Source organism: Lutra lutra, chromosome 17 (genome assembly GCF_902655055.1).
Source record: "Lutra lutra chromosome 17, mLutLut1.2, whole genome shotgun sequence".
NCBI lineage: Eukaryota > Metazoa > Chordata > Mammalia > Carnivora > Mustelidae > Lutra > Lutra lutra.
Window position 1 is genome coordinate 59,806,352 of NC_062294.1, and position 14,161 is coordinate 59,820,512.

The 14,161-nt window shown below is 49.2% G+C and overlaps 1 protein-coding gene across 13 annotated transcripts in view; it reads left to right on the plus strand.

Annotated features, from left to right (window-relative positions):
* ZSCAN1 (zinc finger and SCAN domain containing 1) overlaps nt 1-13,834 on the plus strand; it is a 28,733-nt gene extending 14,899 nt beyond the window's left edge. For all 13 annotated transcript variants that reach the window (XM_047710804.1, XM_047710797.1, XM_047710806.1 and 10 more), the window contains 4 exons: nt 6,208-6,296; nt 12,422-12,533; nt 12,745-12,819; nt 13,023-13,834. In XM_047710804.1, coding sequence (XP_047566760.1) covers nt 6,208-6,296; nt 12,422-12,533; nt 12,745-12,819; nt 13,023-13,834 — 1,088 coding nt within the window. The remainder of the gene's footprint in view (nt 1-6,207; nt 6,297-12,421; nt 12,534-12,744; nt 12,820-13,022) is intronic.
* The last annotated feature ends 327 nt before the right edge of the window (nt 13,835-14,161 follow it).

Below are 14,161 nucleotides of genomic sequence, written 5' to 3' on the forward strand. Positions count from 1 at the left end.
GCAGCCTATTTATAGATCTTGATGCTCTGGGGCCCAAGAGGGAGAGCCCTGGGAGACAGCATGCGCACCAGGGGCTCAGCCTTTATGGGGGGAGGCTGTCTAGGGGCTCAGAGATATGGTCTTTATTGGCTAATTTAAAGCAGAAGAATGGGAATTAGGATGTAAGTAGGGTGAAGCAGGTCACCCCAACTGAGAGCTTTCTGAAAAAGGGACCTCCATGAGTGGGGACAGCCCAATTCATTATGTTTGTTTTTTGTTTTGTTTTGTTATGTTTTGTTTTGTTTTTGCTAGAAGCTGTGTCACACAGCTGCAAATACGTTTATTCCAGATAGAGGTCTTTGAAATGGATGCCTCAGCAATCAAAAGTTCAATGTCAGGCCCAGATCCCTGCTCTCCCCACACCTACCATCCTATCCTCTGTCCATAGCAGCAAAGGGAGTGGTCCTCCCACGCCAGCCCTGCAGGGGGGCTGACCCCAGATGCCTGTCCTGACTGCATGCCTTGATCATCTGCCTCCAGGGCCTCGGCCTCACCACCCGCCCTGCCCCAGAGCCCTGAAGCCTTGAACCTCACTGGATCCAAGGCTAGCCAGCTCATCATCTAGGCCTGGCTTAGACATCCATCCCTCTGTGAGGCTACCACAAAGGACCCTGCTCCTTTCTCCAGGGTCCTCACCTGTCTGCAGTGTTTATAGGGTTTATCCTTTCCCTGCATGTCTGTTCTCTGTCCTAGTTTATGTGAGCTTTGTGATAGTAAGAGCTCTGCATCTACCTTCAGGTGGGTCCTGGACAGTAGACAGTACGAGACACCTGGTGGGTGCCCAGCCAAGACAGGAGGGGGAGGCATGCTACTCCAGAAGTAGCAGGAAGAACCAAGGAAGGGCATTTGGCAAGTAGCAGGCGCTGCTGGGTATACCGTGCAAAGTAAGGGTCCAACTTTGTTCTTCGGCATGTAGATTACCGGTTGTCCCAGCACCACTATTGAAGACTCTTCTTTCCCCTACCGAATGGTTCTGGTACATTTGTGAAAAACCAACTGGCTGTAGATATGTGGGCTTAGTTCTGGGCTCTCAATTCCTTTCGGTTCTGTATGTCTGCATTTATGCCGGCACTGTAGCTCTATAGTGAGTTCTGAAATCAGGAGGTATGTGTCTTCCAACTCTGTCCTATTTTAGGACTCTTTTGGCTATTCTGGGTCCTTTGGAATTTCAGATAAATTTTAGAACCAGCTTTTCCATTTCTGCAAAAAGAAGGAAAAAAGACTGTTGGGGTTTTGAAAGGGACTGCATTGGACCTATAGATCAGTAAGTAGTGTTGCCATCTTAGCGATATTAAGTATCTCAATCTGTGAATGCAGAATGTGTTTATTAATAATAATAGTTGATAATAATCTTATTTAGATTTTCTTTAATTCCTTCCAGTAGGAGTTTTCATTTTCAATGTAGAAGTCTTGTATCTCCCAGGCTAAATTTATTCCTAAGTATTTTATTCTTTTTGATTCTATAAGTAGAATTAATTCTTTTTGTTGCAAATGAAATCTTCTGAGTTTCCTTTTTGGGTTGTTCATTAATGTTTTATAGAAACAACTAATTTTTATGTATTGATATTGTATCGTGTAACTTTGCTGAATTCACTTATTAGCTCATGCCATCTGTGAATATAGTTTTTCTTCTTCCTCTCCAATGTATTTTTTTGAGATTTTATTTTATTATTTTTTAAATATTTATTTATTTATTTAACAGAGAGACAGCGGGAGAGGGAACACAAGCAGGGAGAGTGGGAGATGGAGAAGGAGGCTTCCCACTGAGCAGGGAGCCTGATGTGGGGCTCGATCCCGGATCCTGGGATCATAACCTGAGCTGAAGGCAACACTTAATGACTGAGCCATCCAGGCACCCTAAGAGATTTTATTTTTAAGTAATCTCTACCCCCAATGTGGAGCTTGAAGTCACAACCCTGAGATCAAGAGTCACATGCTCTACTCACCGAGACAGCCAGGAACCCCTTCCTGTCCAATTTAGATGACTTCTTCTCCCTCTTTTTCTTGCCTAACCATTCTGGCTAGAACTTCCAGTAGAATGTTGAATAGAAGCGGTAAAAGCAAACATCTTTGCCTTGTTCTTGACTCGGGGGTGGGGGGGAAGCTTTCAGTCCCTCATAATTTTGATGTCTTTATCATTAGAGGGCATCGGGTTACATCAAATGCTTTTTCTGTGTCCCTGAGATGATCACGTGGTCTATCAATACAGCACATCACATAGCTTGACCCTGATGTACTGAGCCACGTAACAGTTTGACTACAGTGTGTCTCCATGTGGGCCTCTTTGACTTCATCCTATTTGGAATCTATTCAGCTTCTTTGCAGATTCAAGTATTTCATCTATTTTAGGAAATTTCCAGCCATCGTTTTTTTCAAACATTTTGTTTCTCTGTCTTCTCCTTCTGGGATTGCTGTTAGCTGTTTGTCGGTATGTTTTATGGTGTCCCGCAAGTCCCTTAGCCCCTGTTCATTTTCTTCTGCTCCTCAGAGTGTATAATTTTAATTGACCTACCTTCAAGTTTACTGATCCTTTTCTCTGCCAGCTTAAATCTGAAGTTGAAACACCCCCCCAACAAATTTTTCATTGTAGTTACTGTACTCTGCTCCAGAAGATTTCTATTTGGCTCCTTTATATAATTTCTCCTTATTGATATCCTTTATTTGTTGAGAACATCATTCTCCTGATTTTTGATAGCTCTTTGTTCATGCTTCTTTTAGCTCTTTTTTTTTTTAAAGATTTTATTTATTTATTTGACAGAGAGAGATCACAAGTAGACAGAGAGGCAGGCAGAGAGAGAGAGAGGGAAGCAGGCTCCCTGCTGAGCAGAGAGCCTGATGCAGGACTCGATCCCAGGACCCTGAGATCATGACCTGAGCCGAAGGCAGCGGCTCACCCCAGAGCCACCCAGGCGCCCCTTTTTAAATTTATTTTTAAAATTTTATTTATTTATTTGTCAAAGAGAGAGAGAGAGAGTGCAAGAGCAAGCACAGGCAGACAGAGTGGCAGGCAGAGACAGAGAGAGAAGCAGGCTCTCTGCTGAGCAAGGAGCCCGATGTGGGACTCGATCCCAGGACGCTGGGATCATGACCTGAGCTGAAGGCAGCGGCTTAACCAACTGAGCCACCCAGGCGTCCCTTCTTTTAGCTCTTTAAGGGTAGTTAAGACAGTTGATTTAAAATCTTTGTCTAGTAAATCCAATGTCTGGGCTTCTTCAGGGACAGTTTCTGTTAATTTCTTTTTATTCCTGTGAATGAGAGATACTTTCTTAGGTCTTTGCATGCCCCTTAATTTGTTGTTGGGAATCAGGCACTTTTAGTATTTGATAATATAATGTGATAACTCTGGAGATCAAATTCTCTTCCCTCCACACGGCTTGTTTATGCTGCTTACTGTGGGTTCTAGTTGTTTATTTTGGAAACTTTTCTTTCTTTTAAGATTTTACTTATTTATTTGAGAGAGAGCAAGCACTTGAGCAGGGGAAGAGGGAGAAGCAGGCTCTCCGCTGAGTAGGGAGCCTGATGCAGGGCTCGATCCCAGGACCCTGGCATCATGACCCAAGCCAAAGGCAGAAGCTTAACTGACTGCACCACCCAGGTGCCCTATTTCGGAAACTTTTCTAAACTGTTTTTGTAAATACTACATTCTTTGTTGTATGTGCTCACTAAAGTTTGTTTCACTAATTTAGTGTTGGGCCAGAGACATGACAGAAATTTCCTTAAATGCCTGGAGCCAACAAAACAAAACTGCCTCGTTTTTGTAGGTTGGCTCTGAGTTGAGGTGCTCCTTCAGTGCTTCGCCTCTTGATTTACAACTGTCCTGAGTCTTCCTGGTTACATGGGGCCTAACGGTCAACCAGAGTTGAAAGCCTGGGATCTTCTCGTTTCCTACCATGTGTTTAGTACTGATCATATGCATGGCCTGCTAGACTCTCTGGTAAAGCCATTATTCCCACATGTACCTCCTTCTCCAGCCTCTTCCTTCCTAGGCTTTTTGGTCTCTCTGCTGCTGGTTCCATCTCTTACCCCTGCTACAGGTGGCTGTGGCTAGTATATGCCTTTAATGCTTTTGACATATGCTGCTCAGGAGGCCACTGAGGGTTCTGAGAGGGCATAACAAAGGCAAATCCCTGAACTAATCCTTCAGGGAGTCCCCAGACAGGTCACCAGACGAACATACAAATGCAATTCTTTGGGAACAAGATCTGTCCTGTTCCCTGTAGCTTCAGCAAGCCACACCAATAACACAGACCGCCGTCCGCACAGCCCTTCCTAGCTGCAGAATGGGGTTGGTAGGCAGGTAAGTAAAAAATGCCACCACACCTCCTAGTTGAAATTTGATAGCTTTTTTCTTCATTAAGCATTCCCTTATCCTTGGTTGGTTTTTTGGTTGTTTTTGTTTTTCTTTCTCTTTTTCTTTAACCAGAGTCAAGTTCCCAAAAAGTTAGCTCTGAAAGTTTTTGCTGGCTTAATTGTTGCCTTAGTGGAGGGACTGATTTCAGGAGCTCCCTATTCTGCCATTTTTGGCAACGTTACCTTCCTGTTTGATTTTTAAAAATAGTTATTGAAACACAATTCCCATACTCTTTAATTCACCTGTTTAAAAATATACAACTCAGTGATTTTTAGTATATTCACAGAGTTGTGCAACCATCAGCACCATCTAATTCCAGAACATTTCATTCACCCCAAAAGGAAACCTCCCACCATTAGCAGTCACTCCCCATTCTCCTCTTCCTCCAGCCCCTGGCAATCACTAATCTACTTTTTGTCTTTATGGATTTGCCTGATCTGCACATTTCATATAAATGAAATCGTATAATATATGGCCTTTTGTGTCTGGCTTCTTTCACTTAGGGTTCATCCATGCTGTGAAGTGTATCAGTACTTCCTTCTTTTTAAGGCTCAGTAATATTCCACTGTACGGACATACACAGTTCGTTTCTTCTTTTGTCATTCGATGGACGTTTGGGCCGTTTCCACTTTCTGCCTATGATGAACAATGCTGCTATGAAAACTCACAATATTTGTCGGGACATGTTTTCATTTCTCTTGGGAACACACCCAAGAAGGAGAAGTTTAGGGGCATATGGTAACCCTACATATCATTTTTGAGGAACTGCCAAATTGCCTTCCAAAGCAACTGTTTGCTTTTTATATGACACATTTTCAGCCTGCAGAACTGTATGAGAAGCATTATAATGGACACCCATGTAACTGCCGTGAAGCCATCTCAGAGCCTAACCTGAAAGGCAGGTTAGGTTGTTGTTTAAAGAAATGACACGCGGGGCGCCTGGGTGGCTCAGTGGGTTAAGCCTCTGCCTTCAGCTCAGGTCATGATCCCGGGGTCCTGGGATCGAGCCCTGCATCGGGCTCTCTGCTCAGCACTGAGCCTGCTTCCTCCTCTCTCTGCCCGCCTCTCTGCCTACTTGTGATCTCTCTCTCTCTGTCAAATAAATAAAATCTTTAAAAAAAAAAAAAAAGAAAAGAAATGACACGCACTGCGGGGCTCACTGGGTCCACAGTGCAGGTCTGCTCCGCATTCCTATTGCCCTGCGCACCCTGGCCAGCCCAAGGCGGGCAAGGCCTTGAGTTCCTCATTGCATGTGCATGTTTGTACTTTTTCCTCTTATTTGTATCCAACAGTGTATGGCTCTGTTTCCCATGTCCTAACCCTATAAATGGTGTCCTTCTGTCACTGTCATCCCGCCCCGGCTTTTGTCCTCCTACAACGTGTTCTGCGGTATACCCATGGGGCACTGCTTCAACTGTCTTTGCTACCTGACCGCATTCCACCTGAGGAAGGTTCTAGGTGAGGGATGTCCAGGCTTTCCATGTTAGTCAGAGCTGCAGGCAATGTCCTCAAGGGCCTCTCAGGGACACACATAGGCATGGAGCGTTGGGTGAGAAGACCTGTCCTCAGCTGCCTCTTGTGTCACCATGGCCTCATGACTGGCAGCCGTGGAAAGGTCTGGAGCAGGGGGGTAGGGCTGCATTTAGAAGTTCATTGGAAGGATAAAGGCATACTATTGCTCTTGCCTTGCCCTCACTGGGGGGGGGGGGGGTCTTCAGAGATGCTCCTGGGATTGGATGCCCTCCCTGTGCAGGAAATCTGGGGATTTAGGGGCTCTGGGTCACACCGGTCTCTCACCATCCTTTTCTCCCACCCAGTTCTGGTATCTCTCACCGAACACCAGGACAAGAGCAACAGGGAGGAGGAAGATGGGATGAGCCCGAAGTCCCGGAAAGACCCATCCCAGGTGAGCCCAGGGCCCTGGCTCCACGCTCCTACATTCCTGGGGCACCATGAGCGCAGTGCTGTAACAGGCTGAAGGACATCCCATCCAAGCTCTGTGTGAGGCTGTCCCAACACTCCCGGAAGCCTGAACCCCACATTCTCACCAGCCCCACAAATCCCAAAGCTTGCTGCAGCTCGGTGCAGTTCCCACAGTCGTGCTCTCCTGCAGACTGTCTTCACTCCCTCCACCCAGTCCTTTACTAGGTACCAGCCAGCTGCTGGGGTCCCCGTCCTCATGTATAATCCACAGCCACATGCTGGGCATACTGAAAGATTTCTGGGGCTGCCACCCCAAGTGCTGCCACATGGGAGCTTGGGTGCCCTGGCCCAGATGCCATCCATAGTGTTAGTATCTGTAGTAGTCTCATACCTGGGAACCCTGTGGATTCTTGGAGGGGCTGGGAAAGACTCCATGAGGGCAACCCTGACAACAAGATCTATTCTTGCAAAGGCCCCAAGTGAGAGGGGACCACGGTGCATGACAGGGACCAAGGGAAACTTGGTATGGCTGGAGCTCACGGAGTGATGGGGACAGGCCCCCAGCAGGGACTGGAGTGATTAAAACAGACCATGCAGATGTGTTAACAGGTAACACACAAAGGAAACAAAAACCAAACCACATTCCCTTCCCTCTGGCATCAGATTCACAGCACGTTGCTCTCACCTCCCGTCACCTCTGTGACCTCACCCTTCTTCAGACCACAGGCCCCTCTGGCTCCCACTAATCTGCTGCTCTGTCAAATATTAACCATCAGTGCTAAGGCCCTGTCAGGACCTTCATCCCCTGCACGTGACTGTCAGTCCAGGTGTCCTTGAGATATCCTACTTCTCCTTCATACAGGGCCGTGTGGCCTCCCTCAGTCATGACCAATACTACCACCTTCCCCTCCCAGCACCCCCTCACGCCAACACCATTCACAAGCAACCTCGGAGCATCTTTGGCTTCCTTTTGTTTTCTATGTCCACCCTCAGAGAGAAAAAGGACAGGAGTCCCCTGCTTCCCTTTTAAAAATGGGAATGTTACAAGGAGCACATGGAAAGAGCCATTAGGGAAATGCAAAGTAAAACCACGATGAGATATCATTACACACCTACTGGAAATGCTAAAAGTAGAAAGAGGGGCAACAGCAAGTGCTGGCAAGGGAGTGCAAACACGGACTGTTTCATTGCTGGTAGGAAAAAAAAAAGTGGCAAAGTGGCAAAACCAACCTGGAAAACGGTTTGGTTGTTTCTTACAAAAAGAAGTACATGACCTATGACCCAGCAATCCCACTCCTGGGGCTGGGTGTTTACCCAGATGAAACAAAACCTTGCGTTCCTCCAAAAACCTGCACACAAACATCCACACCAGCTTTGTTTGTAATAGCCCCAAACTGGAAAAGGCCCACGTGTGTGTGCGATTGAATGAACAATCATCTATCCCACACACCACGGAATACTGCCCAGCAAAATCATGGAAGAAACTCTTGATTCACACACAACTTGGATGGATCTGAGGGGCACTCTGCTGTCACAACAGTTAATCTCAAAAAGTACATCGTAGGAAATCCCATTTATAGGACATTCTTGAAAAGACAAAATGATAGCCACAGAGAACAGATTAGTGGTTGCCAGGCAGGAATTCCGGGTGGAGGGAAAACGAGAATATACAGGGGTAGCACAAGCGAGTTTGCTCTGGGTGATGGAACCATTCTGGTCCTGACTGTGGTGATAGTTTCATGAATCTATATATGTGTTAAAATTAACAGACCTGTACGTGCATGCACACACCCATAGTCAAGTTTATATAATTAAGTAAAATTAAGAAAAATTAAGTTAAATTAAGAAGCCACTAAAAAACGATAGTATTTCCCATCAAGTCAAAGTTCAGTCCCTTCTGTGTTCCCAGAGACCACCCCCTCTTATGATGCAGGGGTCTAGTATCATTTTGAGGTTTTCTGATTTGCATGGCTGTTTTTAAGAAGGACCCGCTAGTCTGTATCTTTTTTCTTCTCTGGCTACTATGTTCTGCCTGGAGACCATTTTCATTCTTTAGTTAATTACTAACAATGGAAAAAAGACATCTAAACAAAAACATGAGACAAAAGATGAGTAATGCACCCACTGCTCTGCGGAAGAGCTCAGCCCACCAAACCACCTGCGTACCTTTGTAGCTGTCAGCCGCAGACCATCCCGTCCGTGAATTCACCTGTGTGAATTTCTCTCTGACATGCTATGGCTGGCGGGGGAAGAGGAGTTATTCTTAGTTGTCTTCTTTTAGGCGGACAGGACAAAATATCTTTTTGTAAAAACTCTTTAGTGTGGACAACTTCAAACACACACCATGTGGTAGGCTGAATTAGGCCTCCACCCACCCTCTTTGCCCCACCAAATGTCCACGTCCTCATCCCCTAGAACCTGGGAGTGTCACCCTGAGTGGCAAAAGGGACTTTTTGTGGGTGTGATTAAAGGAGGAGCATGAGAAAAGGAGATTGTCCTGGATCCAGTCTGATTGGATTCTAACTATAATCACAAGTGTCCTTATACAAGGGAGCAGAGGGAGGTTTAACAACAGAGACAGGACAGTGACCCGAGCACAGAGGTAGAGAAGATGGAGTTACGGCCACAGGGCAAGAACGTGGGTGTGTCTAGAAGCTGAGACTAGGTCAGGAAACAGACTGTCACTGGGTGCCTTCCGAGGAAATGAGCCTTGGCAGACAAACTTTAGCTTGGGGAAACGGATTTCCGACTTCTGGCCTTCGGAGCTGTAAGAGAAATTTGTGTTGTTTTCAGCCACTAAGCTTGTCATGGTTTGTTACAGCAGCCACAGGAAACTACTACGCACTACATACACCAAAGTAGAGAGAGCAGGGTAATCGAGTAATGGACCCGGGGTTGTAATGGGACTTTTGTGGACCCTAAGAATTTTTGTCCGATAAGAATCATATCAAGATTATATGCATGAGCTTCCCCGAAATAGTAAAAGTTATATTTTTATGACCATGTGGTATAAGGAATATTTTCTAGGCTGGACTAGTCACCATATTCACCATTCTTCCTGAGTGATTAGAAAAGACATTAAACATTATTGAAAGAAACCCCTTTCTACAAAAAGTTTCATGGGCCCTGGGCTCTGTTTCTGGCATGTGATGGAGGTGTCAGCCCCAGATGGCCCATGAGTGCCTGACACATAGTGAGAATCCATTCTGGATTCTCCCCTCGGTAATCACATGCATGCTCACACCCCATCTCCATGCACTACAAGTAGGGCCTGGGCTTTAAGGACTCTTCCCCCGACCCAGCTGTACCTATAATATTTTTAATTTTTTATTGAGATATAATTGATTATGTGAACTGATATTATGTCAGTATCAGGTGTACAACATAATGATTCAAAATACATATATATTGTAAAACGATCAACTACAATAAGTCTAGTTAACATCCATCGCCACAAGTTATAGATATTTTTTCTTGTGATGAGTTGCTCTCTTGGCAACTTCTGCATATACAATACGGTATTATCTACTGTAGCCCCCATGCTGCACATTACAGGCCCGGGACTTGTTTTACAACTGGAAGTATGTAACTTTTGACCTCCTTCATCTATTATATCTCCCATACACACCCACATGCCCCCTGGCAAAGCATCCAGACTCTTCTTTTTTTAGATATAAACCCAGCTCCACTGCCTCAATGAAAACCATTAGCAGCAATCCCTCAATAGCAGTAAAGGGCCAGCCGGTAGTCATATTTGGCATTGTCCTTATTTTCTCTCTCTTGGATGGTTAGACGACAGATGTGGGTCCCCACATCCCACTCATTGCCCCACACTGTCCACGGAATAATCAGAGCCCTGGTCAGCAGGACTCTGGGGTCATTTTTTGTGTTTGGAGCTATAGAGAAGGCTCAGAGATGTCCTAGTTTCTGTGCCTGGTCCAAGTGTGTTTGTCGCTATTTTCAGATGTCTCTGGATGGTGGCCCACGCCTCCAAGTCAGGGGAACTAACATGCCCTAACATGCCCCCACCCCACGAACACATACACACACAGGTCCTGGGCCTTCTCTCTCAATCCCTCACCATCCATGGTCATGGTCTTGGACCACAATGGTCAGGTACCAGGAAGAGGGAGAGGGACTCCTGTCTTCTCCCTTGCAGATGGTGGCCCCTCTGGTGACTATTATAGAATTCAACCAATGTTTGTCTTACAATGGAAACTAGTATTTAATAAGAAACAGAAAATCAGTAATTCAGCCAATCACCCCATCCACATATTCCCAGCTTGAGAGTGAAGAACCTCATACCTTAATTCTCTCCCACCACGCCCCATCACCACACCTCCCTCCATCAGTCCCCAGTGCCCAGCAGTCCCAGCCTGTGCCTTTGGGGGGCCCTTTACCCCCACACCTGTACCCCTGGTGGGTGAGAGCTGCGGAAAGCAGAGACCAACCCAAGACAGGCCTTTCTGACAAGAGCTTGACCTCCTGGTTGATTCTCATCGCTTCTTGTTTTCCCAGCACACTTTCTCAAATCTTATCCATTTGCCAAGCCCTTGCCAGTGCCTGGCTCTGAGCAAGCTGTGCAGATATGCCCTTTCAGGCCCAAAGAGGGAAAGCCCCTTGCCCAGAGCCACCCAGCAAGTAGGGCTAGCTGGGATGCAAACCAAGGCCGTACATTTCAGATCCTCACTCTTTAGTGGCAAGCTCTGAGAGACTCCATTTTGCGTGGGATGTGTGCCTGTTGGTGGGATGGGTGACAGGAAGGCTTTGGTGACACATGAGACATGGAGCCCCACTGCTGCTCATCACCCTCTGGGGGACTTGTTCTCAGGCACAGTGCAACTGGGAGGCACAGGTCAGAACCCCACAGGTGATACTGACCTCAGGTGATATTGACCTGACATAGGGCCTGGGACTCCGTTTAATGGCATATTGCTGCTGTGAAATCCTCAGCGGTTTTCGAGTGAGTGTACTAGTCTGGGTTTTCCACAGAAACAAAGCCAGTAGGATTTATATAGACATACAGAGAGATGTATTGAAAGGAACTAGCTCACACAACCATGGAGGCCAAGGAGTCCCTGATGTGCTGTCTGTAAGCTGGAGACGCCAGAAAGCCATCTCCAGGGCAGGGGAACTCCATCTCAGGCCCAGAAGTCTAGACCAGAGTAGTCTCAGTCTGAGTCCAAAGCCCAAGAATCAAGGAGGGGTCCAATGTGAGGGCTGAAGGCGGCTATCCCAGCTCAAGCAGAGAGCACAACTGCACCCTTCTGGCTTTGTGCTCACCTTGGGCCCTCAACGGATTAGGCGAGGCCCACCCACACCAGTGAGGATCATGTTTACTCACACAGCCAGTACAAAAGCTAGTCTTCCCTGGAGACAGCCCCCGCTCCAAATCCCAGAAATGATACTTTACCAGCTATTGGGCCATCCGTTAGCTCAGTCACATTGACTCCTAGAACTAACCATCACAAAGGGGACTTGAGTTTCCATTCTGCACAGGGGGCCCCTCGATTTATGTCTCTAGTCCTAGTAACAGCCCTCTGCGAATGCACCTTTGGGGTGCGAAAATTAAATACAAAATGGAGACCAGACCTGAACATCCCCTGAGCAGACAAGACCACTTACCACATAAGTGAGACTTCGTTTGGTGTGTTCTGCCAAACAAGCAAAACATAACCTGGGCCACCTCAGTAAAGAAACTTAAGTCCTCTTCCTAAACGCAGTGTAAGCTAGTCACTCTGAGCCAGCCCCTGCTGTCTGGAAACCCCCTTTTTAATAACCACCCCCAAGAAAGTTAAACGACCTCCTCATTTTCACTGTATAAGCCCTCAGGCTTCACATCAGTCCTGGATTTGAAAGCTCCCAGTTCTAGGCTACTCTTATTTGCACAATAAACTCTTACTAAATACTGTTTATCAGTTTGGTGGCTTTTTTTTTTTTTTTTTTTTTTGCACCTTTTTTGGGAGTGGGGTGGGGAGGAGTGGTGGCTTTAGTTTTACATTCCTGGATTTTTTAAGGGAGGCAATGCTGTCCTTTTGCTGTGGTGGCTGTTCGGAGCCCTGCGCAGCGCGGGGCAGTCGCTGAGCAGGACTGTGTTTGCCATTCCAGGCATCGGAGCTGGGGCTCCCCCAGGAGGGCGAGTGGCTGCAGCCTTCCCAGCCCCAGCGGAGTCCCCACGCCAGGGCGGGGGCCGAGGCATCCTGCACCCTGGGCTCACTCGGTGAGTGTTTGGGTCCTTCGGCAATCCTGAGGGCTGGGAATGAATTTAAGGTCCGGTGAGGGTTAGACTTTGCTGATAGCAGTGTTGGGGGGCTTTGATGCCGAATGCTATACCTTCCCCCAGAAATTGTGCACACCAGGACTGGGGACTGGTAGCGCGCCCCCTCCTCCCTCCCGCAACAGCCACTCAATCATTTCCACCCCCTGACCAGGGCTTCAGCCTCCTAGCATGCAGACAGACAGACCGAAGACGCTGCAGCACGAGGTCCCCTCAGCCTCCCACCCAGGTGAGGACAAGGGGGCCCAGGGCTGAGGGATCTGCCCCCCTCATCTCTTTATCTTAAGAAAGGAAAGGATTAAGGGCACTAAGGCCCTACCAAGTAGAGTCTCTGCAGTCCCTGGGAGGAGGGGAACAGGAAGATGCCCAGGGTGTGGCCTCCAGCCCCTGCCCCTTCACTAACAATTAACCCTTTCCCCTCACCCTCCCCAGGCCCAGACTGCTTGCTTCCGGTGCCTAGTATCTGGGATGAACCTCCCTGCGGGCCGGCTGGGGACGGAGCCCTGAGGAACAGACACTCCCTCCCCAGGCAGGCACAGGACGCTGTCCAGGCAGAAGGGAGTGCCTGGCAGGCGGAGGCCGCCCCCAGGGACACTGCGCTTCAGGGCACTGGAGGCCAAGGGCCTGCTCTAGAGTGGCCCCCGCACCCGAGCCCTCAGCCCGGCTGGGTTGCAGACCCCACCCTCCCCAGTGCTCAGAGTGGCAGTCCCCAAAAGGGTCTTGGGGACAGCGATGCCAGCGGCACCCACCTGCCCTTACTCAAAGACCCCAAAGCCTCCCCTGAAGAGGCCGGGCAACCGCTGGCTGCTGCCCCCTCCTCGGGGAGCTCAGCGGCGCCCCAAGTCCCCCCAGGGGCACGGCCCTTCACATGTGCCGAGTGCGGGGAGGTTTTCATCTGGGTCACCCACTTCATCGAGCACCAGAAGCGCCACCTGGAAGAGGCGCCCTTCTCGTGCCCCGATTGCGGCAAGGCCTTTCTGCACGCCTCGGTGCTGGAGGAGCATCGGAAGATCCACCTGCTGCAGCCGCCGCGCAAGAGGCCCCGGCGGGCCAGGGGCGAGGGGCCCGGGGAGGCCCGCCGGTTGGAGGCGGCAGGCCGAGGCCCCCGCGCCCGAAACGCGAATGGAGGCCGGCGCCGGGAGTCCTCCAGCCGCGAGCGGCCCTTCGAGTGCGGCGTCTGCGGGAAGGCCTTCCCCTGGATGGTCCACCTCCTCGACCACCAGAAACTGCACGCCACGCAGTGAGCGGACGCGGGGCCCCGGGTGACGGCGACCCCCGGCGGACTCGTCCTGCCGGCGACCCGGGACCCGCCACCCCCGCCGCGTCCCTTCCCCACCCCCCGAGACGCCACCCTCGGCATCCTGCGGGGCGACCCGAGACCCGCTGTCCCCTCCGCCGAGTCCCCCGGGTGACAGCCCCCCTCGGCGGACTCGTCCTGCAGGGGATGCGGCAGCTGCCACCCCCGCCGCCGCGTCCCCCAGGCGATAGCGACCCCCGGCAGACTCGTCCTGCGGGGCCACCCGGGACCTGCCGCGTCTCCCGGGCGTCGCCGCGCCTGGCCCTTACCCCGG